The 25013-nt window shown below is 43.6% G+C and overlaps 1 protein-coding gene across 1 annotated transcript in view; it reads right to left on the bottom strand.

The window, feature by feature from the left end:
* The window catches only part of TNFRSF21 (TNF receptor superfamily member 21), a 77790-nt gene extending 53358 nt beyond the window's left edge, over positions 1 to 24432 (bottom strand). The window contains exon 1 of the mRNA XM_036316401.1: positions 23947 to 24432. Coding sequence (XP_036172294.1) covers positions 23947 to 24030 — 84 coding nt within the window. The 5' untranslated portion in view covers positions 24031 to 24432. The remainder of the gene's footprint in view (positions 1 to 23946) is intronic.
* Between the last annotated feature and the right edge of the window lie 581 nt (positions 24433 to 25013).

The raw sequence follows: 25013 nt of genomic DNA, 5'->3' as shown, positions 1-25013 counted from the left end.
AGGCTTTACGGTGTTTACCTTCTAAGGGAAGACAGACAGAAACAACTAATTACATCAGTAATTACATAATTAGATTGAGATTACTGCTGAGAAGGAGAAATAGAGTCCGGTGAGAAGGGTTTAACAGGCACTTTGTAGCTCAGAGATACCAGAGAAATGTTTTGGAGTATCTCTGAAGGATGGAAACAGAACTTAAGTCTGAACAGGGGAAAGGAGGGGGATTTGGCAGAGGGAGTCTCCGAGCATAAGCCTGAAGCAGAGAAGGTCAGCTCAGGAACTAAAAAACTCGTGTGGCTCTACCTCCAGATGCAACACAGTGGCCACAGTTAAACTCGGAGAGGCTCCAAAGTTTGATTCTAATCCAAAATGCAATGAGAAGTCACTGTCTGTTTATATTGGAGGTTGGTGACAGAGGCATATAATCACATTTGTGAATAAAAAAAAAGTTATCTGGCTGCAGAGGACAGAGAAAGTGGTGTGGGAGGAGAGCAGATGAGAAAACCCACTGAGAAGGTGAAAGCCACGGGGAAGTGGGGGGTGACGTGGACTAGGAAGAGGTGGTGGAAGGAGGAGAAGGCACAGACATGAGAGGTCAGAGCAGCTGAATGTGGGGGATAGTTACCTACGGAAGGAGAAAGAGGAAAACGTCAATGGTTTCCAAATTGGACTCCAGATCGCACAGTACCGAACACATTTTTCAGGGCTGCCCCTGGGCCTGGAGGGTGAGTCAGGGCAAGGACAGGAGGTAGGACTCTAAGTTCCCTGCCTCAAACAATGCAGCTCTGATCTACTAATTTGCTAAGGGTTTCCAAGTAAGAATTCATTTGAAGGAATTCATTTACTCCCTCTGCGCTAGAGGGACCCCTAAGAGCTCCTCCAATCCCAAAGTTAACAGTTAAACCATCTGAGCTACAAAGCTGGAGGAACTAGTTGTTCCCGGGGCTGAAACCTTGCTGAGAGGAACAGGTGGCAATGTCCCTTCCTCTTAGGAGACATTGGATAAAAGTTCTTTTCCTAAGGCCTCAGCTGAAGACCAGTGATCTTTTCTGGAGCTTTTTCCACTAGCCTGGTGGCAACCCTCTGGTTTCTAAGAAAACTAGAAAAACGTAAAAATCATTCCCAAAGGCAATTCAAAGGGTGAAGCAATGGGTAGTGGGGACGAAGGGGGTCACGTTCAAAAACAATATTAAAGAATGTTCCCTATAAAACGTAAACACAGTTTAGGTGATACCTAAAAGCTACTGTTGGGGGAAACACTGGAGTCAGGAGACATGGTCACTGAAAAGCGAACATCCAGGGCTGGGTTCTACCTGGTCGAGACAGTTCATTCTCTCACTTTACAGAAGCGGGGAGACTAAATCAGAGGTTCCCCACAGCCTCAGGCCTCAAGCGCAGCATCAAAATGGCCTGGGAAGCAGCTTTCGCAACAATTCACAGCCTCAGTCCCATCACCTGAGATCACGTGGGTCTGCAACAGGGCCAGGAATTTGTTCTGTTTTTAAGCTTTCCAAGTGATTCTGATGTGCAACGAACTTTTGTACCCCCTGAACCAAGGGCCGAGCGCTCTGGTTTGAATCTTCTCCGATTCTGAGAAACATTTTGGAAACAGCCCGGTGTCACTGTCAGAGCCCCTCCCTTCTCCTCTTTCCCAACCTAGCCCTTTCGTTGCTTAAATATTATTCTTACTTCATCATTATTTTCATAATAAGCATGCTCATAATAATTCTAACAACTACAAGAGAGAATAAAATGTTTAAGAATCTGCTCAAATCCACCCATCCCTAGAGAAACTCACGGTTAAGTTGCGTGCACATCTTTCCAGACCCTTCGTGAGCATTTGCACACAACACATGCACCCATACTTTAACCTGGCTGCTTCAGTTTCATCTAAAGGAGACAGGCCATACATAGTGTTCTCTGATTTGATTTTGTTCATCTTCTCATACTGCATCACTGAAATCCCTCCACGTCAGAACACAGAACACAGAGACAGCTTCATTCTTTAGAATGACAAGTTCTCTTCAGCAGCATGCGTCTGCCTTCCTTCAGAGGTACTTCCTACTGAAGACGTTACATATAGATTGCCTCCTTGTCCTTGTCAGTGTATGCACGCATTTTCTGTATTCTGTATTCCCCTCCTTCACTTCCCACTCCCACCCATTTCCCCTTCCTTCCTTCCTTCCTTCCTTCCTTCCTTCCTTCCTTCCTTCCTTCCTTCCTTCCTTCCTTCCTTCCTTCCTTCCGACAAATGACAGCTACAGCCACATTGCTCTCAGGTTCTTAAGAAACACTTTGTTCAGGGACAAAAGAAGGCTCTGTACACCCATAACTTGGAACCTTCACTCTTCCTCCTCCCTACTAATATGACTTAGTATTAATATGATATAGAATTAACATTAACACCATATGTTTTTCAGCCTGTGGGAGGCCCAGATCCGAAGAAGAATTACTGGGCAAAGCTTGAGAAGACAGAAGACTAAGATCAGTTAGACCTGGTTCTTGTGCAGACCCTGCCCTAAGATCAGTTAGACCTGGTTTTACTTGCTTGTAAAATTAGCAGGTTGGACTAAGTTATATTCAACGCCAGCCTCCGAGGTGTCGGCGATTGTCAAGTTCCACCTTCTCCCTGAAGCCGTGACATTTCCTGGTCACCCAGATCCCAAGCAGATGGGCAAACTTTTCACCCCATTTCCTGTTTCTGTTTGTCATTTAGGTGCCTAATTACATACTGTCTTGTCGTGTTTGCTGATGGCCTCATAAGTGTATGTATTTATCGTCCCATAATGATTACAAGTGGCTCGAGGCCAGGGACAACCACGGAGATGGCATTTCCTCCCTTGCTCAACCACCTCGAAATGAGGATCACCAAAACGATAAAGAAAGAATCCTCCGAGCCAGGGGTCAGCAAACTAAATCCCACACGCCACTGGTTGTAAATAGGTTTTACTGGAACCCAGACATTCATTTAGCCATTGCACGTGGCTGCTTTCACGCTACAATGGCAGGGCTGGAGAACTGCAATAGAGGCCATATGGCCCGCAAACTCAGAATATTTACTATCTGACCTTTTTAGGAAAAAAGTCTGCAGAGACTTCACTGATGGGTCAAAAGAAATGTCTAAAAATGCAGGGACGGGAGTCTTAGGCTTCTTGTAGAATCCAGCAATGATACTGAGTTCCTGGCTGCGTTTCTGACACCCACTCTAACTCACACACCACATCTGATATTTTCATCCCCTGCTTAAAACTCTCAATGGCTTCCCACATCACGTGACTTAGAAAGAACTGCAACATCTTTTACAGAGATAGGACATCCTCTGAAATGCCGTCCTTGCCCCTTCTCCATCCACTTAAGTTAGGTTTCGCTGCCTCCCCTCATCCTTCTTTCCCCTATATGAATACCATAATTCTGTAGTCAGGAATTTTTCCATGGATGGTATCTTCCCCTCTGAGCCACAAGCTCCAGGAGGACAAGGATAAAGTCTATTTGACGTGACTGGTTACCAAGTACCCAGTTCATGGTATACTTGACGAGGGTTTGTGGACTAAATGAATGAATGGATTCACAGACCAGGAATAACTACAAGCAGCGAAGCAACTGCGAGAAACCCCAAAAGCCTCCACTGTGTACCCAACAAAAACTCAAAAGATAAAATCATCTGGCACCAGTAAGGGCAGACAGTTTCACCTGCAAAGATCCTGAGGATATCACTCTGTCTTCACAGAATCATAACTGGCTTAAAAGCCATTATGCACATCATGGTACTTAAGATGACAAGCAAATGTAATGACGAATTTAAAACATACTTCCTCATTTAAAAAAAAAGCATTACACTAATTTGATGCTTAAAATTATAAGCAGTATCATAAGATTGTTTTCCTGAAGTTACTGATGTTCTATCCTACTTTAAACTTTAGTTATTTGGAAATTTTCATTTATTCAGAACATGTACTTCACCAACCATAATGGATAACTGAGCAAATGCCAGTGCACCATCCCAAACTGTATGGGATATGCGGACACTATAAATACGTACTGAGTAGATTAAAAGGTAACAAAGCAAATTTCAAACAAACGGGGGAAACTTTCCTTGCAGTTTACAAGAATAACATACTTATGTCATTCTTGTTACCTATCAAATTGCAGCCATTTTTAATGAAAAAAAACTGAAAGCAGTGATAAACTTTTGTCTACTCATAATGGACAAGCAGGAAGACTTTGAGTTTAACATAGAAAAAAATTTAATGCTGCATAAAACTAGTATTTTAAGAAAAGCCTCAGTTACTGTGGATATTATAACAAAGATAAAGCAACCAAGACCTACTCCAGAGATGGTGACTATAAAACATGCTAACGATGAACAAAAGGCAAAAGGCCGGCAGAGCTAGGCACTCCCAGAATTTCTGACCATTTTATTTTGAGCATCACATTAAATTCGTCATAGCAAGGCTCTGACTGTTGGGACTTCTCTAGATTTGAAGGGAGAAAAAGAACGGATGAAGAGGAAAGCACCAAGGGCAGAGCTTCCACAAAGCACACAGACAGATCTGCTCCCAGGAATGCTATATAAATTGGATTGGCTCTGGCATTTATTCCCTACTATCCTTTCTGACTTAAAAGTCTTCTGTTGCTAGGGCAAAGGCAGGGACTGTTATTAAAGCTACAAATACAGAGAAAGCCAACGCTAGAAGGTGCTGACTTTAGGACTGGAAGGAGGCAAGCTTAGGAGACACTGGGGAAAGGGAAAAAAAGCTGGCAGGGCTTCACCCAGATGCTGTCTTGCCTGGAACCTGCAATGCAGAGGAGTGAGCACTCAGGATTCCGTCCATGGACCACAGACCTTCATCTCCTTCTGCCCGCTGCAATTGACATTCCTACAGGATAAGACCCTCATCTGCGTGCAAAAGCCATTTTGTTAACAAGACGATGGTAAAGGTTTGGGGGAAACTCTCTCCTGTGCTTGCTGAGAATTCATGGAATCCTTACACAAACCAAGGCAACAGTAAGGACACCAGCCAGTACAGCGATTCCAGCATGAACATATAAACAAAACCCATTTTAGTCTGGGGTGTGCTAAGCAGGCCCATTCTCCCAGGTCCTAGTGGGGGATCTGGGCAAGGGACTCAGCCTGTCTGCTTCCTCATTAGTATGAGGAAGATACTAACAACACCTACTCTCTTAAGATGGTTTTCAGAATTAATTGTTACTACAGGTAAAGCAGAAAGGACAAAGTGTAACACAAGTAAGTACAATGTAATGTTAATTATTTTAATTATTACTCCTTCTATTTATCATTTTCGCTTCATTCTCTTGGGATTAGACAATCTTTTTAAATGCCCCAATTAAAATGCAAATATTCACTTCCTGAGAAATGTATCAAAGACTCCAGATTTAAAAAGCTCATATGCCTTACTAGGCTTGGAGCATAATACAAAACAAAAAAAAATACAGATTGTACAACAATGAGGCAAAAGACAAACCTGGGGGCATTTCAAAACATATTTAAAATATAAACTTGGGCCCTGGTCAGCATGCTCAGTGGTTAGAGCATAGGCCTGCACACTTGAGGGTCTGGAGTTTGAGGTTGCTCCTCTTTTTTTAAAAAAAAAAAAAAATGTATTTTTTTTATTGATTTCAGAGAGGCAACCAATCAATGTCTCTCTCTCCTTCCTCCCTTCTACCTTAAAAAAAAAAATCAATGGAAAAAGTATCCTCAGGTAAATATTAACATAATAAAACAATATATAAACTTAGTATATCTAGTAAATGAGAGAACACAAGTGAGGAGAGAGGATTTACTTATTAATAAATACACTTTACACAAATGGGGCAGAATTTCAGTAAGCATTTTCCAGCGTGAGTTTCTTTGATCTAGTCCCACAAGATGTTAATGATTCCAGGTTCTAAAACATGGGTGAACAAGCACCAGCCAGCTGCCTACTTTTTTATAGCCCAGAAACTAAAAATGCTGTTTACATTTTAAATTGTTTGGGGGCGAGGGAGGGATCAAAAGAAGAACAATATTTTTGTGACACAGGAAAATTATTTGAAATTCAAATTTCAGTGTCCATAAAATTTAGTTTTATTGGAACACAGCCATGCCCATTCTTTTAGGGATGGCTTAGGCTGCTTCAAAGTACTACAAAAGCAGAGGTGAGTCGTTTCCACACAAATAGAATGGATTTAAGGATATTAACCTAACTTTGGTGTTATTATAGTATTCAAATTAGAATGTAAAAATATATGGCATACACAGATAATGAAAACTTATAACTGAAAATGTAAAGAATTAATGCAAATGAGGTTAACATAAATTTCACTCAATAGTTGGGACAGCCCGGCAGGCATGGCTCAGGGGTTGAGCATGGACCCGTGAACCAGGAGGTCACAGTTTGATTCCTGACCAGGGCACATGCCAGAGTTGCCGGCTCGATCCCCAGTGTGGGGTGTGCAGGAGGCAGCCGATCAATAATTCTCTCTCATCATTGATGCTTCTACCTCTCTCTCTCCCTCTCCCTTCCTCTCTGAAATCAATAAATGTATATTTTAAAAATATAGTCGGAACAGAGGGCAACGTGAGTAATGGTAATTACCACGTGGATAAGTTATGACATCCCTCGAAACTACTGGAATGCAAATTTGTGCAGCATAACTAAATTAAAGTGATTAGCTCCAATGCTGGCAGGCTTGTGGGGTAAAAGGCACATTAATAGGTTGCTGGTGGCACTTTAATCCAATCTTTCCAGACAACCTGGACATATGCAGCAAGAACCATAAAACTGTTCACTTCTTTCCTGTGATCCAGTAATTCCACTTTGGGGAATACACCTCAAATACCCCTCACTTTTGGGAACAGCCCAAAAAGAAGAAGAGCAATGGTTTGCACACAGACAACTCATTAGTGCTGCTTGCTTGCAGCAGGAGAACAATGACAGCAATCCAAGTGTCCAACAAAAGTAGGATGGCTCAATGCACCGCCAACCGGAGAGGCAGCTATTAGAAACGGTAGGCATGAAGGCTTGAACTGACAAGATCACGGGTACTTCGAACTTACTAACACCAATCCAAACTCTGGGTTCCCCAATCCCACCCACTCGTACCCCTTATTTCCCTTCCAAGTAATCAGACCACCACAGACTCAACTAAATGACTGCTTTCCTTCAACTCCTCTTGCCCCCGTATATCACCATCAGTAAACTCTCCCCAAAATCTTTGAAATCTATCTGTTAATCCCCATCGTCACTGACACCACCCCAGAACGGTCCTCTCTCCCCTGCACAGCAAAAGATTCCAACTGGTCTCTTGCTTCTATGCTTCCCTCTCTAAGCCATTCTCCATGGAGCTGCCAGAGTGATCTTTAAAAAAATCTACCGGTAATTCAAGTCACATTGTAACTCTGCTTCCCACTGTACTCCGGGTGATAGCCTGACACTTTCACACCTTTAAAAAGGTCTTGTATGATCTGGCCCGACTACCTCAACCTCAATCCACGTGCCCTTTGCCCCTTTTTGCTGAACACCAACCATATCAGCCTTCTTTCTATTCTTTGAACATGCAGACTCTTTCTTACCTCTGGGCCATTCCACATCCTGTTCCCTCTTTCCAACATACTCTTCCTTCCATTCTTGAAGGCTTGTCCTTCTTTTATCTTCCTTGATAAACTACGAACTCCAAGAGGAAAGGACCATAAATAGCCTTTTACTATCACATACCCAGAGTCTAGCAATGCGACATTTAACAGAAGCACCATATAAACATTTGTTAAATATATGAAAACTAGAAATATGTCACTAAGATAACAGAAAATAGCTACAGAAGCAAATACACATTAGTTTTAGGTATATGTAAATGAAGAAAAGCAGAACACAAGCAAATACATACACATTAGTTTTAACTAGATGTAAATGTTTGTACAGTCAGAGAACAGAAATGAATTGGGAAGACGCATAAAGAGAATTCCATACCCGTTCTTCTAGTCTGCTTTGTAGCTCTCAGTAGTGAGATATAGTTCAAGTTCCAACTGCCCTCTAACTTGTCTAGAATGAAGTTAATTTTTGTTGTTTTACTTTGTATTAATCCTTACCCGAGGATATTTTTCCATTGACTTTTAGAGAGAGTGGAAGAGACGGGTAGAGACAGAGAGAAACAATGATATGAGAGAGGCACATCGACTGGGTTGCCTCCCACACAAGCCTGGACCAGAGCCGGGAATCAAGCCTGCAACTTAGGTACGAGTTACGTGCCCTTGACCAGAATCAAGCTTGGGACTCTTCTGTCCGTGGGCGGACACTCTCTCCACTGAGCCAAACCAGCTAGGGCTAGAATGAAGTTAGTTTAGAGCAAGATCCTTCTGGAATTCATTCATCATTTATTGCTTAACTACTAGGTGTCATGGCACTGAACCAGAAACACAAAGATGAATAGCACATTGTCGTCTTTGAGAAGTTGAAATGGAATCGCAGCCTTGGCCCTGAGGACTCCAAATGAGGCAAGAAGCACACCCAAACCCTGTCTGATCTGGTATTTTTCCTGGACCCGGTTTTAACACAAGATTTAAACCCAAAAGGAGAGAGAGAAGCCCTGGACTTCTAGAATTAAGGGAAGAGCAAGGCATGACTAATAACCAGTTAAATTATTCTGGAAGCCTGTCACCATTTGCCTTTGAAGCTTTTCCCCCTTTCTCAACCCTCCCGCCTCTCCTCGTCCTGATTAAACAAACTTACCTGGCCACACTGAGAATGAAATCAGATAATGGTCTTGTCTCAAAGGTTCTCTGGGAGACCAGAACTCCAACCTCTTTCCCAGAATCGGTGATTACATTTCTGTTCACCCTTTGCCTTTAGTCTACTCAGTATCTGCAATCTATGAAGTGATATGCTTGAAGGCTTGCTATGGGAGCGCGCTACCAGGGAAGTCTGATAAACCTCACACAATCATGGAGTTAAAGCAGTATCTCAGAGACCTGAATAGTTAACAAAGGAAATGCTAACAACCAATGATGCAAACTCATGCACTAATCCTATACAAATAATCAGGTTGGCGGCAAAGAAAACCTAAAAGGTCTTCAATTTCTCAGGATAAGTGAGTTGAAACCACGCTGCTAAGCAGAACCCATGTCACACTGTTACTCACTAAGCAAATATTTTTCAAAATGACCCAAGTAGCAGGAAAGCAAAGTATCCATTCCCTATTTATAACATTTCAGTCTGCAAGCATATCTTTCCACCTTACCATGGCACCACTGCCCGTCACAGTCACACCATAGGAAAATGCTTGCCAATGACTCCACGCCCTCGCCTTTCAACCCACACACACAGGTTGTTCATGCTTTATAATCGGCTGTTTGGGCTAAAATTCCAAGTGCCATCCTAGAGCAGAAGTGCTCTTTGGATGGCAAGAGAATGTTCAACTCTCGAGTAAAACCATTCCCTTAACAGAAAACAAAATTCCAGTAAATTAAGGTTACTCATCCCCTACCCGCAACTTGGCAGAAACGGCCGTGTGTATGCCGCCACAGTGGCCTAGATTTGAGTCCTCTGTTTAGCAGTTGCCAACTACTTCACTCTAACCTCTCTTACATCTCATTCCTTATGTGTAAAAGGGGGCTAATAACATACCCCATGGATGTGTAAGATTAACTGAGATCATTTTTAAAAGGTATTCAATGGTAAGCTATTCAATAGTAACTACTCAATGAATAGGAGCTAGTAATATTAACATCAATGATTAACAGGAAAAGCCACCATATTCCTCCCCTCTGAGTTATCAGTGCTAAAGCCCTCTTGAATCCACAGCCGCTTGCTCTCTTTTGATTCCAAGACTCATGGCCTCACTCCTTTCTCCTAAATCCATTCCAGTCGTCTTCCTCCTCCCAAAACAGTTCTGCAAATGGCTCCAAGTGACTGAGCCACCAGGCAATTCTGGTGGCAGAAGAGCAAATGGAAAATTATAGAAAGATCAGATAATGAGCTTTGTTAGGACTTAGCTTCCTAAGCCCCCTCTCCTGCTTTTTTTTTTTCTTTAAAACAAACCCTTGCCCTGACCAGTTTGGCTCAGTGGATAGAGCGTCGGCCTGCGGACTCAAGGGTCCCAGGTTCGATTCCGGTCAAGGGCATGTACCTTGGTTGCAGGCACATCCCCAGGAGGGGGTGTGTAGGAGGCAGCTGATCGATGTTTCTCTCTCATCGATGTTTCTAACTCTCTATCCTCTCGCTTCCTCTCTGTAAAAAATCAATAAAATATATTTAAAAAAAATAAAAAATTAAAAAATCAATAAAATATATTTTTTTAAAAAATAAAAATAAAAAATAAAACAAACCCTTAGGCATAATTTTCAAATATTCTAAAGAGAAGATGGGGCTATCGCTCAGCACCCTCACTCCCACCCACACCCTGCCCAGGCCTGCCCTCTCTGAGATCCCTCTGAGCATAACTTTCCCACCACTGCAAACATCTGTCAACCTCCAACACCAGGATGTTGACATGTGAAAACGAAAAATTTAGATAGCCAGAATCTAGGGAGAAAGAACCACTCCCGGCAGCCTTTACCACCCCTCGAAAAAGTGAGATCACCACTCTGAATCAACAGCCTAACACCCGTGAGCCCCACCTCCCTCAGCCCCAAGTCCAGCACACACGGACATCTGCCAGGTTCCTCCCAGATTATGACCTCTGCCCAGCTCCTCTTGGATTCAGGCTGCAAATGGGAGGTGGTAGGAAAGCCAGGTGGCAGCATTCAAGCCAATTTAGGATTCCTGTTTATTTTCGGTATTTGACAAATACAAACACTGGTGCAAGGCCAGTGTTTATTCACGATCTCACCCCTATTCCTAAAGAATCAGAGCTCAGCAGCTGCTCCTCCAGCAGCCGCAAAGCCCAGCGTCCAGCTAACGCTAAATGGAGATCCAATTTGCGGACCCTGTTGACTCCTCTGATGGCTCGTTTTCATTCTGTCAAACAGACTTATCTGTGCCTGATGGTCCAGACTGAGTCTGCTCCAAATGGTCATGGACACATGCCCAGAGGTAGTGAGGCCACCAGGGTTCTTCCTGCCATAGAAGAGAAGCACCTGAATGTGCCAGGAAATTGCCAGTGACCTGGCACCACCAGAATTTGCCTGACGTGCTTGGGGTTAGAGGGCCAGCAGAGTATTATTGCTTACTGGACTATAAGCTTCGAAGTATCCATAGTGAAAAGTCACTTAGGGGGGTGGAGGGGTTGGAGGTGGAAGAAGGCGTCGAGGGGATAAATGGCGATGGAAAAAATAAAATAATAAAATAAAAACAAAAAGAAAGAGAAGTCACTTAGTTCAAGTCTGATGATGTATCTGACCATTTCCCATATGAAAAAAACTAATTTAATAAAGTTTAGTTAAGCCAATTAATTATAGTTCACATGCTTTATAAAGGGCCAGCTGAGTACAACACCAACTTGCAATTTGCCTACAGAGTCTCCAAAGAGGCTTTACGTCTCACCTTCACGGACTGAATCAAGTGTAAAGTTCAAGTGTGATGTCTCCGCCTTCTGATCTATGATGCAGAAAGTACACACATGACCAGCAGCTCACACCTACTTGCCCTTATCCAAAAAGGATGTACCCGGAGAAAGGGGCCTTCTGCAAACTGTCCTGGGAAACATGGCATAACCATGCTTACCAAATCGGGCTATTTGATAGACTTCGTCCTTAACTCCAGATTGAACCACACTAACATATGCAATGTACCCAACTGGTAGATCTCTGCCTACTTAGTCTCGGGGTTTTTCTCAGTTTAGGTTAGTACACATTACATTAAGAAGGGACTTTTTTTCTTGCTGATTTTAGTTTGCTTATGTATTTTATTTACACTGGAGGTTTGCTTTTCTTTTGGACGGGACCCGAGGCAGATTCATCCATATGCCTTTAGAAACAGTTGGGATAAAAAAGCAAGTTGATCACATTCTATACATTTGACAACAGGGATGGAGATCCCTGGGGTCAGTCCAAGTCCTGCATTCCAGGCCAGGCCTGCCTCACCCCTTCTGCTGACTAGAAGCCACTTTCCCTGTGGAGGCTAATGTATGTCCTTCTGAAACTTGGCAGATTTTTCTTCCTCTGACTTGCAGACTAACAGCCAAATTTACTTCTGGTTTTTAAAGATTTTAGCATCAATCACATCATGTGCTTTGTTTTTTGTACATTCATCTGCTGGTTCCATTCAAGAGAGTGAAATCCACCCTCACAACTAATGGCCATGCACACTCTATGTACCATACAAACTGTACGTACGGACAAGATCCAAATCCTTGCTCATCCCCAGTTCCCACTGCCTCTCGCAGAGAACATGTTCAACGTAGGCTTATTGACATGAAAAATAAGTTGTGTTCCCAATCTAGGCTGGTTTTTCCCCTCCAGGTTGGTTTCCCTTACAGTTTTCACAGTCTAGGGTTCTGGAGTTAAGGTACACAAAAAGGAGAAAATCTTTTGGATATGATATCAGCTGATTCAAAGTTCTACCTGAATGTGCCACCAAGTCCAAGTCAAGACTTCAGCCCCCACCCCCCAGACCACTCCATGCCTGCCTAGTCAAACAGTCAAAGTCAAGTGCCAAGATGGTGATAATTAAACTTGATAAACGAAGGTTGGGAGCTAGACATTTAGTCACAACGACCGTGACAAACGCTAATACTTGGCGCTTTGTAGGCTAGCACACAGCTGAACAGGCTCTTACAGCAAATGTCCCTCTATCTGGAATTCATGATGCATGCAGAACAGTGCTTTCCAAAATTTCAGACCTCATTTCCTTGTCAATTATGGCTCCCTTCTCTTCAGACTGCCCACTGCCAACATTCTATCGTCCCGTCAAAGCCAGTTCCCTGAGGGCAAAAGATATCTCTGAGTGCGTTGTTTCATAGGAGGCAAGCTCTTCTAGGGCATTCCTTAACACTAGTACAAACCCAAAGGTCTCACTTATCTTCTCCACAAGCTTTTGGCATGGAACACATAATATTTTGTCTTTCAGTTTATGGTTGACTTTCCAATATCATGCAGACACAATTCATCAGAAGCAAAAGTGCAAGCGGCAAGAACATCTCCTTCCAAAGACGCTCATGTAATTTTCATTAATGTTTTGCAACAAATCAAACCACCAGTCTCAACTTTCCCCCAGTGAGCCTTCTTTGTTGTTACATTTCACCATCTAGAAATTTGGAGTTATGAAATAGAGTGGCACAGGACTGGGGGTTCCGGCAGTCCTGGGGTCCAGCCCCAGTGCCATCACTTGTGAGCTGTGTGGATCAGCACAAACCAATGACGTTTTTGCCGCCTCATTTTCTCACCTATAAAAGAGAGAACAGCACAGGCTCCACAGAAATGTCGAAAGTAAATAAAATACTGTATATAAAGCACCTAACACAGCATACTTTTTCTATATAATCATGACATAACATAGTAAAAAGCTAGGAAAATTCCAGGACAAGTGGAATAGGGAAACTAAGACAGTTAAACAGCAGTTTGCAGCAACCTAGGAAATCTTATGCTCCCTAAACCAAAAATACCTAAAAGTAAATGATTTGCACATCTCCTCCCAAACCAGAGGGGTAAATAGCTAAATCACCCTACTCAGGGAGAGATGTAACAAAAACCCAATTAAGGTTCATTTGCCAACCCCATCAAGGACAGACAAATGAAGAAAATAAATCTCATTTTGGTACATCAGTATAAAGCTGATGAATATTCTATTGACCCTCTCCTAAGATCTCCCCTAAATATCCAGCCTTTAAAACCCCTGAAAACAAAGATCCCAGGGTGCTCTCCCTCCAGGGAGCCTACCAGTGCCATTCCCTTCTCCCTCTCATTCCCCACAGGAATGCATCTCCTAAACTCCAAGGAACCTCACTAGACTTGCAACCAGGGGAGCAATGGGCAGCGACAGCTCATCCCAGGCTAACCCCCTGAACCTGTCTCCAAGGCCCCCTTTTCTCTGACTTCCAGTGAGCCAAAGCTGCCCAGGCTAGGCTCTCCTGTTGCTTCTTCTATGCCCTTCCTTGTTTCATTGCCCTAAGTGTATTTTTTCCTATGAACAATAAATTCTTGCTTGCTTTTCTACACCAAGGTCTCACTATCTCACCAGTAACAATCCTCAGTTTATTTTGTTCATTAGATTCCAGGTATGAATCAGATCATGCGATACTTGTCTTTCCCTGACTGGCTTATTTGACTGGGTATAATACTCTTCAGATCCCTCCATGCTGTCTCAAAGGGTAAGAGGTCTTTCTTTTTTTACTGCTGCATAGTATTCCATGGTTTAAATGTACCACTGCTTTTTTATCAACTTGTCTACTGATGGGCACCTGGGCTGTTTCCAGATCTTAGCTATTGTAAATTGTGCTGATATGAACATAGGGGTGCATACATTCTTTCTGATTGGTGTTTTGGATCTCTTAGGATGTATTACTAAAAGTGGGATCACTGGGTCAAATGGCAATTCCATATATACCTTTTTGTGAAAATTCCGTACTGTTTTCCAGAATGGCTGCACCAATCTGCATTTCCACCAGCTGTGTACTACATCCTCTTTTCTCCACATCCTTGCCAGCACTTGTCATTCGTTGATGGTAACCATGCTGACAGGTGTGAGGCAATACCTCATTGTCCTTTTAATTTGCATCTATCAAATAATCAGTGACTTTGAGCATTTTTTTCATGTCTCTTGGCCATCTATAAGTCTGCTTTGAAAAAATGTCTATTTAGGTCCTTTTTAATTGGATTGTTTGTCTTCCTTTTGTTAAGCTGTATGAGTTCCTTATATATTTTGGATATTAACCATTTATCAGATGTATCATTGCAAATATGTCCTCCCATACAGTGGGCACTCTTTTCAATTTGTTGATGGTTTCTTTTGCTGTACAGAAGCTTTTTATTTTGATACTAGAGGCCCGGTGCATGAAAATTCATGCACTCAGGGGGGGCGGGGGGAGGAAGTCCCTCAGCCCAGCCTGCGCCCTCTCGCAATCCAGGACCACTTGGGGGATGTCCACCTGCCAACTTAGGCCCACTCCCGAGGGAATCGGGCCTAAGCTGTCCGTCAGACATCCTTAGCACTGCTGTAGAGGCGGGAGAGGCTCCCACCACCGCTGCTGCACTCACAGCCATCAGCCCAGCTTGTGGCTGAGTGGAGCTCCCCCTGTGGGAGCACACTGACCACCAGCGGGCAGCTACTGCATTGAGCATCTACCCCCTGGTGGTCAGTGCGCATCATAGCGACCAGTCATTCCATTAGGGTCAATTTGCATATTACCCTTTTATTATATAGGATAGTCCCATTTATTTTCTCCTTAGTTTCCTTTGCCCTAGGAGATGTATCCATAAACATTTTGCTACAAGAGATGTCTGAGATTTTGCTGCCTATGGTTTCTTCTAAGATTTTTATGGTTTCACAACTTACATTTGTCTTTTATCCATTTTGAGTTTATTCTTGTGTATGGTGTAAGTTGGTGGTCTAGTTTCAAATTTGGCATGTATCTGTCCAATTTCCCAACAGTATCTATTAAAGAGAGTATCTTGACTCCACAGTATGTTCTTGCCTCCTTTGTCAAATATTAACTGAGCATAATGACTTGGGTCAATTTCTGGGGTCTGTGTTCTGTTCCATTAATCTACATGCCTGTTCTTGTGCCAGTACCAGGCTATTTTTATTATGGTGGCTTTGTAGTATAACTTGATATCTGGTATTGTGATCCTCTGACCTTATTCTTCTTTCTCCAGATTGTTGTGACTATCTGGGGTCTTTTGTGGTTCCATTAAATTTTTGGAATGTTTGTTCTAGATCTGTGAAATATACTGCTGGTATTTTAGTATATGTGCTGCCAAAGCGAGCACTACTGCTGGTATTTTAATAGGGGTTGCATTGAATCTATAGATTGCTTTGGGTAGTATGGAAATTTTAATGATATTAATTCTACCAATCCATGAACACAGTATATTTTTTCACTTGTTTATATCTTCCTCCAAGTCTTTTTTCAATGTCCTGCAGTTTTCCTAGTACAAGTCTTTTACCTCCTCGGTTAAGTTCATTCCTAAGTATCTTAAATTTTTTTGTTGCAATGGTAAATGGTATTGTTGGTTTAGTTTTTCTTTCTGAGAATTCATTATTGGTGTATGAAAAAAGCCATCGTTTTTTGGGTGTTAATTTTGTATGCCACTACATTGCCAAATTCATTTATTAAATTTAGTAGTTTTTGGTGGAGCCTCAGGGTTTTCTATGTATATCATGTCATCTGCAAATAATGAGTTTTACTTCCTCCTTTCCAATTTGGATGTCTTTTATTTCTTCTTCTTGTCTGATCACTGTGGCTAGGACTTCCAGTACATGTTGAATAAGAGTGTTGAAAGTGGACAACCCTGTCTTGTTTCTGTTCTTAGGGGAAATGGTTTTAGTTTTTGCCAATTGAGTAAGATGTTGGCTGTAGGTTTGTCACATGTGGCCTTTATTATATTGAGATATGATCCCTCTATTCCCACTTTGCTGAGTTTTTATCAAAAATGGATGTTGGAATGTGTTGAATATTTTTTCTGCATGTATTGATATGATCATGTTTTTTCTCTTTCAATTTGTTTGAGTATATCACATTTATTGATTGGTGAATATTGTACCAGCTTTGCATCCCTGAAATAAATCCCACTTGGTCATGGTGTATGATCTCTTTAACATATTGGTGGATCCCATTTGCTAATATTTTGTTGAGGATTGTTCATCAGGGATATTGGCCTGTAATTCTCTTTCTTTGTGTTTTTATCTGGTTTTGGAATTAAGATAATACAGGCCTTGTAAAGAGAGCTTATAAGTCTTCCCTCCTCTTTAATTTTTGGGAGTAGTTTGAGAAGGATGGGTGTTAGATCTTCTTTGTTTGGTAAAATTCACCTGGGAAGCCATTCAGTTCAGGATTTTTGTTTACTGGGAGATTGTTTATTACTGCTTCTATTTCATTCGTTGTTACCAGTCTATTCCAGTTTTCTGACTCCTCCTGATTCAGTTTTGAAAGACTGTGTGCTTCTAGCCAAAACCGGTTTGGCTCAGTGGATAGAGCATCGGCCTGCGGACTGAAGGGTCCCGGGTTCGATTCCGGTCAAGGGCATGTACCTCGGTTGCGGGCACATCCTCAGTGGGAGATGTGCAGAAGGCAGCTGATCAGTGTTTCTCTCTCATTAATGTTTCTGACTCTGTCTCTCTCCCTTACTCTCTGTAAAAAATCAATAAAATATATTAAAAAAAAAAAAAAAAAAAGACTGTGTGCTTCTAGGAATTTGTCGATTTCACCCAGACTGTTCAATTTGTTGGCACATAGTTGTTCATAATATTTTCTTACAATCCTTTGTCTTTCTATGATGTCAGTTGTTACTTCCCCTCTTTCATTTCTGATTTTATTTCGGTCCCCTGTGTTTTTCTTTATGAGTCTGGCTAACAGTTCACCAATCTTGATTATCTTTTTGAAGAACCAGCTCTTGGTTTCATTGATTTTTTGCAATGTTTTTTAAAGTTTCTATGTCATTTATTTTTTCTCTAATCTTTATTATTTCATTCCTTCTACTTCAGCGGTTCTCAACCTGTGGGTCGTGACCCCTTTGGGGGTCGAACAACCCTTTCACAGGGGTCATCTAAGACCATCAGAAAACACATATATAATTACATAGTTTTTGTGACTAATCACTATGCTTTAATTATGTTCAATTTGTAACAATGAAAATACATCCTGCATATCAGATATTTACATTACAATTCATAACAGTAGCAAAATTACAGTTATGAAGTAGCAATGAAAATAATTTTAGGTTTGGGGGTTACCACAACATGAGGAACTGTATTAAAGGGTTGTGGCATTAGGAAGGTTGAGAACCACTGTTCTACTTACTCTGGGTTTTTCTTGTTGTTCTCTTTCTAATTATTTAAGTTGTAGGGTTAAATAGTTTATTATTAATTTTTCTTGTTTTTTTGAGGTAGGCCTGTAGTGCTAGGAACTTCCCTCTCAGGACTGCTTTTGCTGTGTCCCAGAGATTTTGGGTTGTTGTGTGTTCATTTCCATTTGTTTCCAGGAAGTTTTTTATTTAATTCTTGATCTCCTTGATAATCCATTCATTGTTTATTAACATGCTGCTTAGCCTCCATGTGTTTGAATGTTTTTGACTGTGTTTACTGTAGTTGATTTCTAATTTAATTCCACTGTTATTTGAGAAGATGCTTGATATGTTTTCAATCTTCTTGAACTTGTAGAGATTTGCTTTGTGTCCTAACATGTGGTCTATCTTTGAGAATGATCCATGTGCACTTGAGAAGAATGTATATTCTTCAGCTTTGGGGTGAAATGTTCCATAAATGTCAATCAAATTTATCTGATCCAGTGTATTGTTTAGAGTCACTGTTTCCTTGTTAAGTTTCTGTCTGGTAGATCTATCCAGTGAGGTCAGTGGGGGTGTTAAAGTATTATACTACGACTGTATTGCTGTCCATCTTTCCTTTAAAACCCTCTATATTTAGGTGCTGCTATATTGGATACATATGTTTACCAGGATTGTATCCTCTTGTTGTATCTATCCCTTTAGTATTATGTAGTGACCTTTGTTGTCTCTTGCAATGGCCTTCATTTTGAAATCTATTTTGTCAGATATGAGTATTGCTACCGGGCCTTTTTATTTTCCCCATTTGCATGGATATTTTTTTAATCCCTTCACTTCACTCTCATCCGGTGTGAGTCTTTTGCTCTGAGGTGGCTTTTTTGTAGATAGCATATAATTGGGTCATATTTTTTTATTCATTCAGCTACCCTATATGTTTTGCTTGGAGCATTTAACCCATTTAAATTTAAGGTTATTATTGATAGGTACTTATTTATTGCCATTTTAATTCTGTATTCCTAGGTATTTTTTCTCTCTCTGTTTCTTTTTCTCATTACAGCAGTCCCATTAGCATTTCTTGCAGTGCTGATTTGATGGTGATAAACTCCTTAGCCTTTTGTGTCTGGGAAGCTCTTTATTTCGCCATTTATTTTGAATGATAGCCTTGTTAGATATAGTAATCTTGGTTTCAGATCCTTGCTATTCATTAAATTGAATACTTCATGCTATTCCCTTCTGGCCTGTAGAGTTTCTGATGAAAAATCAGCTGTCAGCCTTATGGGAGCTCCTCTGTAGCTAGTAAATTACTTTTCTCTCTTTGCCTTTAATTTTTGGCATTTTAATTATGATGTGTCTGGGAGTGGGTGTGTTTGGGTTCTTCTTGTTGGGACTCTCTGTGCCTCCTGAACTTGTGTAACTTTCTCTTTCACCAGGTTAGGGAAGTTTTCTGCCATTATTTCGTCACATTCTCTATCCCTTGCTTTCTTCTCCTTCTCTCCCTCCTATTATGTGAATATTGTTACATTTCCTGTTGTCCCACAGCTCCCTTAAGCTGCCCTCCTATTTAGTTGTTTTTTTTATTTTTGGTTCTCTGATTGAGTGGGTTTTTTTCCTACTGTCTTCTAATTCACTAATCTGATCTTCGACTTCCCCTAATCTGCTATGTATTCCTTACAATGTGTTCTTTATTAGTGCTATGTCATTATTTATTTCTGACTTTTTTTCATGGTTACTATCTATCTTCTCATACTGTTGAGTATCTTTGCCATCATTATTCTGAGCTCTATAGCTGAAATTTTTTATCTCCATTTCATTTAGCTTTTCTTCTGGAGAATTCTCTTATTCTTTCATTTGGGAGTTGTTATTCAGGCTGGATTAGCCTCAGGCTATTGACCACAGGGCGGGGCAAGAGGTCTTCCATTTTGGCTGACCGTTTGGGTTTGTGTCGATGTATTAGGTAGATCTGCTATAACTCCCAATCTCTAGAGCAGGACAATGTCAGACGCTGTTTGTTACTGACCCTGAGTACCCTGCTTGGACCTAGCAGCAACCCATAGCTTGTGGTTCCTTCTGCTGGGGCTGGGTATCTTTGGAAAGGGCCAAGATGTGCACCAGTGTCTGCTTTTCCTAGCCCAGAGCCCCAAAGGAGATCAGGCAAAGTCTCAAAGCCTCCAGAGATCTCCCTCTGCCTGCAGTCTGATTGTATTCAGGCTGGATTAGCCTCAGGCTATTGACCACAGGGTGGGGCAAGAGGTCTTCCAGCAGGCAAAAACCACCTGGATAGCAAAGGTCCATGGAGAAAAATGTCCTCTGCAGCGTAAGGGAATGACTCAGCATAGAAAACCAGGGTGGCTACCCTTCAAAGCCCCCAACCCTGGACTCTCCTCACACAGCTCCAGTCCACTCTGCCCTCCCTCTGGCGGAGCCAAAGGTGAGTGGCTGCATACACAATTTTGTGCTTTGGCCCTTTAAGAGTGTGCCTGCATTTCCAGCCATCTCTTGCTGGCAGACAGCAACCCTGCTGCTTTTCACAGCCACATGTTTTGTGGGCACCTTTCCCAGTTCTGGCTCTCTGGGCTGGGGAGCCCAGCTTGGGTTTTAGATCCCAGAGTTCTCAGTGGGGACCCCCCATGGCTGAGATATCTCTCCAGACCTTCAGCTGCTGTCTGTGGGAGCCTGGCCAGCCCTTTGGCATCTCCACACTTTCTGCCAGTCTCCATGCAGTCTCCACTTTTTGTCCTTGGTTATCAGGGTTCTCTCCAGCTAGTCTTCAGTTGATTTTTCAGGGTGCTTTTTCTGTATTTTAGTTGTATTTCCAGTTTGGTCCTGGGAGAGTGTCAGTGTAGCTTCCATTTTTAAGACTCCAGTTCATTACTTTTTATTTTATTTTTTTTAAATATGTTTTATTGATTTTTTATTTTTTTTAATATATTTTATTGATTTTTTACAGAGAGGAAGGGAGAGAGATAGAGAGTTAGAAACATCGATGAGAGAGAAACATCGATCAGCTGCCTCCTGCACATCTCCTACTGGGGATGTGCCCGCAACCCAGGTACATGCCCTTGACCGGAATTGAACCTGGGACCTTTCAGTCCACAGGCCGACGCTCTATCCACTGAGCCAAACCAGTTTCGGCATTATTGATTTTTTACAGAGAGGAAGGGAGAGGGATAGAGAGTTAGAAACATCAATGAGAGAGAAACATCATCGATCAGCTGCCTCCTGCACACTCCCTGCCAGGGATGTGCCCGCAACCCAGGTACATGCCCCCCGACCGGAATCGAACCTGGAACCCTTCAGTCTGCAGGCTGATGCTCTATCCACTGAGCCAAACCGGTTAGGGCTTTTTTTTTTTTAATATATATTTTTATTGACTTCAGAGAGGAAGGGAGAGGGAGAGAGAGATGGAAACATCAATGATGAGAGAGAATCATGGATCGGCTGCCTCCTGCACACCCCCTACTGGGGATCAAGCCTGCAACCCAGGCATGTGCCCTTAACTGGAATCGAATCCAGGACCCTTCAGTATGACGCTCTATCCACTAAGCCAAGCCAGCCAGGGCTCATTACTTTTTAATCTAACTGCAATGTATGGGTAAGGTCAGTAACCTCCCACTTCCTTCAGGAGCATCCTGAGCACCTGACAGGTTTACCTGGGCTCTGGGTCCTGGTGCCTGTCAATTTCTGTAGCCAAGAATCCAATGGGATAAATAAGCCTTAGAACAGCAGTTCTCAACCTGTGGGTCGCGACCTCTTTGGGGGTCTAACGACCCTTTCACAGGGGTCGCCTAAGACCATCGGAAAACACATATATAATTACATATTGTTTTTGTGATTAATCACTATGCTTTAATTATGTTCAATTTGTAACAATGAAAATACATCCTGCATATCAGATATTTACATTATGATTCATAACAGTAGCAAAATTACAGTTATGAAGTAGCAACGAAAATAATTTTATGGTTGGGGGTCACCACAACATGAGGAACTGTATTAAAGGGTCGCGGCATTAGGAAGGTTGAGAACCACTGCCTTAGAACGATGCCATAAGATCATTTTATACCTTAACAACACCTATCCTGAGGACTGGACCTTGCAGAGTGGGGATGTCAAAAATAAGATATTGCTCCCCACCCTGCTTGTGGGTTACAGCATAGCCCGGTCCTCGGAACTCTGATCCGCCCTCTCGGTTACACTGTGGGACAAAGGGATCAACCCCAGGCCATTCCATGAATTGAGTACGAGCCTTTCTATTATAGTTAGCAAGACACCAAGGACTCCTCTTTTAGTTAACACCTTGAGATTGCTTCTAAGCTATGCTATAAATTTCATTTTTTAAAGAGATAGCCAATTTTAATTCTCAGGCCTTCAACTGAGAATTCTTTACATACTAAGTTTAATTACTTAGGAAAAAGAGCTGGGGTCTTTCTCATTCGGTTAAAGCAACCTATATACTTAGATTACATCAAGACCTTACTTTAAGCACCTATCTCATACTAACAGGTAAAATAAATGAAATATTACATTGACTTAAGCGTTAATCTAGGAGTAGACTCTATGGGGAGAATAATTGTGTCGGTGGGACAGAGAGGCATGGTGGGGTAGAATAATAGATCTAAGGTGGAGAAGGAGGATAGAGCTAACTCCACGGATGGTAAGGTTACTAATATGGATTTAGATGGGTTTCTCTCTACACCAAGACTGTCAATCCAGGTTTACTGTTTGAAAGGACCCCCTCCTGCTCCTTACCCACACTTGTTTCACATAGAAATCTTCACTTTGTCATTACTATAAATGGGCAGAAAAGAGTCTATGAAGGGAGACTGGTACTTGCTTCATTATAATTGCTAACAGCACCAAACTTTCTTTAGTCTCTCTCTTCCCCTTAAAACACATACTCACACAGGGAACCAGAGTGTCTGTAGGATGAATTCCAGGCCATAGCAACTGCACTGCCCTGGGATCTAAGCAGATCTTGGCTGACCGGGCATTAAACCCTTTCCAGGAAGGAGACAGCAAGCCTGCCTTTAGGCTTTTTGTTTTTTTGTTTTTGTTTGTTTGTTAGCTAAGAATCTCCATCTTCTCTGCAGAGACAAAAAGATAGTCATGGGAACCTTATGGTGGCTCCAGGGTTTGCTCTCAGAGGCATTTTCTTCCACCTAACTCGCCCCCTCCCCTCTAACATTTAGAAAGGAAGGGATCTGGGGGAGTTTGGGATAAGTTTTGGGTCAAGCACAGTTTCAGGCTTCGACCAAGTAAGTGATGGAGGACTAGGATTAGGGCATGCCTTAGAGCTAAATGCAGTTTATGTCCCAAAGTCTGGGCGCAGGTAAAGGAAGGATAGGTAAGACTGGATAAAATTCATCCTTCCTTTATGTAGTTCTCTCTCCCCCTTACCCCACTCAAGTGCCAGCTCTCTGGCTGGCTGAGAGCCGGCGCTCTGGGGGCGACTGAGAGTGGGTCGAGGGGTTCTGTGTTCTTGGCGTGCAGAAACTGGGACCCACCCGAGCCCAGGAGCAGAGGCGGGGGAGGGGTGGCTTGCGCCCTGCCGGGAACGCTAGGCGCGGTGCACCGGGCGGTCTCCAGTGCCCGGCGCGCACCGGTACCAAGCTCCCACTGCGGTAGCATCCCGACATGACACTGCAGCTGCAACAAAGCGCCGGCCCCGCCAGCCCTCAGCGCCCCACACCGCAGCCGCGGACCCACGCCACTCCGGGAGACCGGCGGCCGGTGGCTGGGGAAGGGGGGAAGGTGGAGCATGCGGGGGGCGAGTAGGGGAAAAGCCCTGAAATGCGCAGGAAGCACGGCGGCCACCTCTAGCGCCTCCTCCAACGAAGCCCGATTGCAAGGAAAACCATTCGCCTTCATTCCCTAGTCCCAGCTGAGCCCTGCGACTCCCCCAAAATAACCGGTCGGAGCCCTCCGGTGTGTTGCCTTCCCTTGCAAGCCCCCTAACCCAGCCGGCCGGACACCGCGCCCCCCGCAGTCCACGCCCGGGGACCCGCCCCGCTCCCGGAGCGCGGCGCCTGCTGCTCCCGCGCGGCCACAGCCCGCGGTCCTCCCTCCCGAGCGCTCACCAGGAGGAAGCTCGCGATCATCGTGGCTCCGGCGATGCGGCTGCAGGAGTCGGGGACCGTGCTGCGGCTCGCAGAGATGCCCATGGCTGAGCCGGGGGCTTGCAGGGGCGCTGGGAGCGCGTGGCTCTCCGGCAGCTGGAATCGGCGGCTGCTTCTGCCCAGCGCCGCATCCACCGCCGTCTCCCCGGCCGGGAGCCCATCTACCTCCAACACCCCATATGCACTGCGGCAGCCGGGCAGCCGGGCCGTTGGGCAGAGGAGGGAGGCGGCGACGGAGGCTCTTGGGGCGTTCAGCACCTGCCCAGCGGCGCGGCCGCCCGGGCGGGGAGAGACAGCTTCGGCTGCAACCGGCGCCTCCCCGTGCTCTCCTCCGAGAGCGGCTGCGGAGAACAAGGGGAGAGGGCTGGGCGCGAGAGAGCAAAGAAACAACTTCCCATAGCGAAGCTTCCAGGCACTGCCAACCACCCTCCTCCGCTGCCTGCACCCGCCAGCGAGGGACTAAGTCGGTGGCCGCCGGGCGTGGGGACACACGTGGTGGCGCCGAAGGGGCGGAGGATCGGCTCTTTGTGACGTCACCCGGGAAGAGGAGGGTCTCTTTGTAGGATCCGAAATGGGAAGGCTTTCCCGGTGGAGCCAGGAGGAAGAGGGTGCCCCTTGGCGTTCGCTGAAAAAACTGCAGCTGCTTTCGGACCCAAGGAAAAACGCTGCGAGGGCATGCACTCCCGGACCACAAGCCCTTTTTCCCAGGGTGATTCCGAGTAAATGCGGTCTGCGACAGGCGCCTTTCTATTGTTTCTGACCCAAGGATTAAAAACAGCCATCGAACATAAGCACTTAGATCAACTGCGTGTCAAAAAGAGGCCAGTGAGTTGGTTTTCAAACTTGGCTGCGTTTTAGACTCACCTGGACAATTTAAAACATAGACTGTAGACTGACACCCGGTCCCACCCAGGGATTCTGATTGAATCGGAGCTGGGTGTGGCCTGGGCATTTGGGATTTTAAAAGTTCGCCAGGTGATTTTAATGGGGGCTGAACTTGGAAACTTCCGGGCTAACGAATGCAGCTA

The sequence above is a fragment of the Myotis myotis genome, unplaced genomic scaffold (assembly GCF_014108235.1).
Source record: "Myotis myotis isolate mMyoMyo1 unplaced genomic scaffold, mMyoMyo1.p scaffold_m19_p_7, whole genome shotgun sequence".
Classification (NCBI taxonomy): Eukaryota; Metazoa; Chordata; class Mammalia; order Chiroptera; family Vespertilionidae; genus Myotis; species Myotis myotis.
The sequence above is the reverse complement of the archived record's forward strand: the minus strand, read 5'-3'. Positions and strand labels throughout refer to the sequence as shown.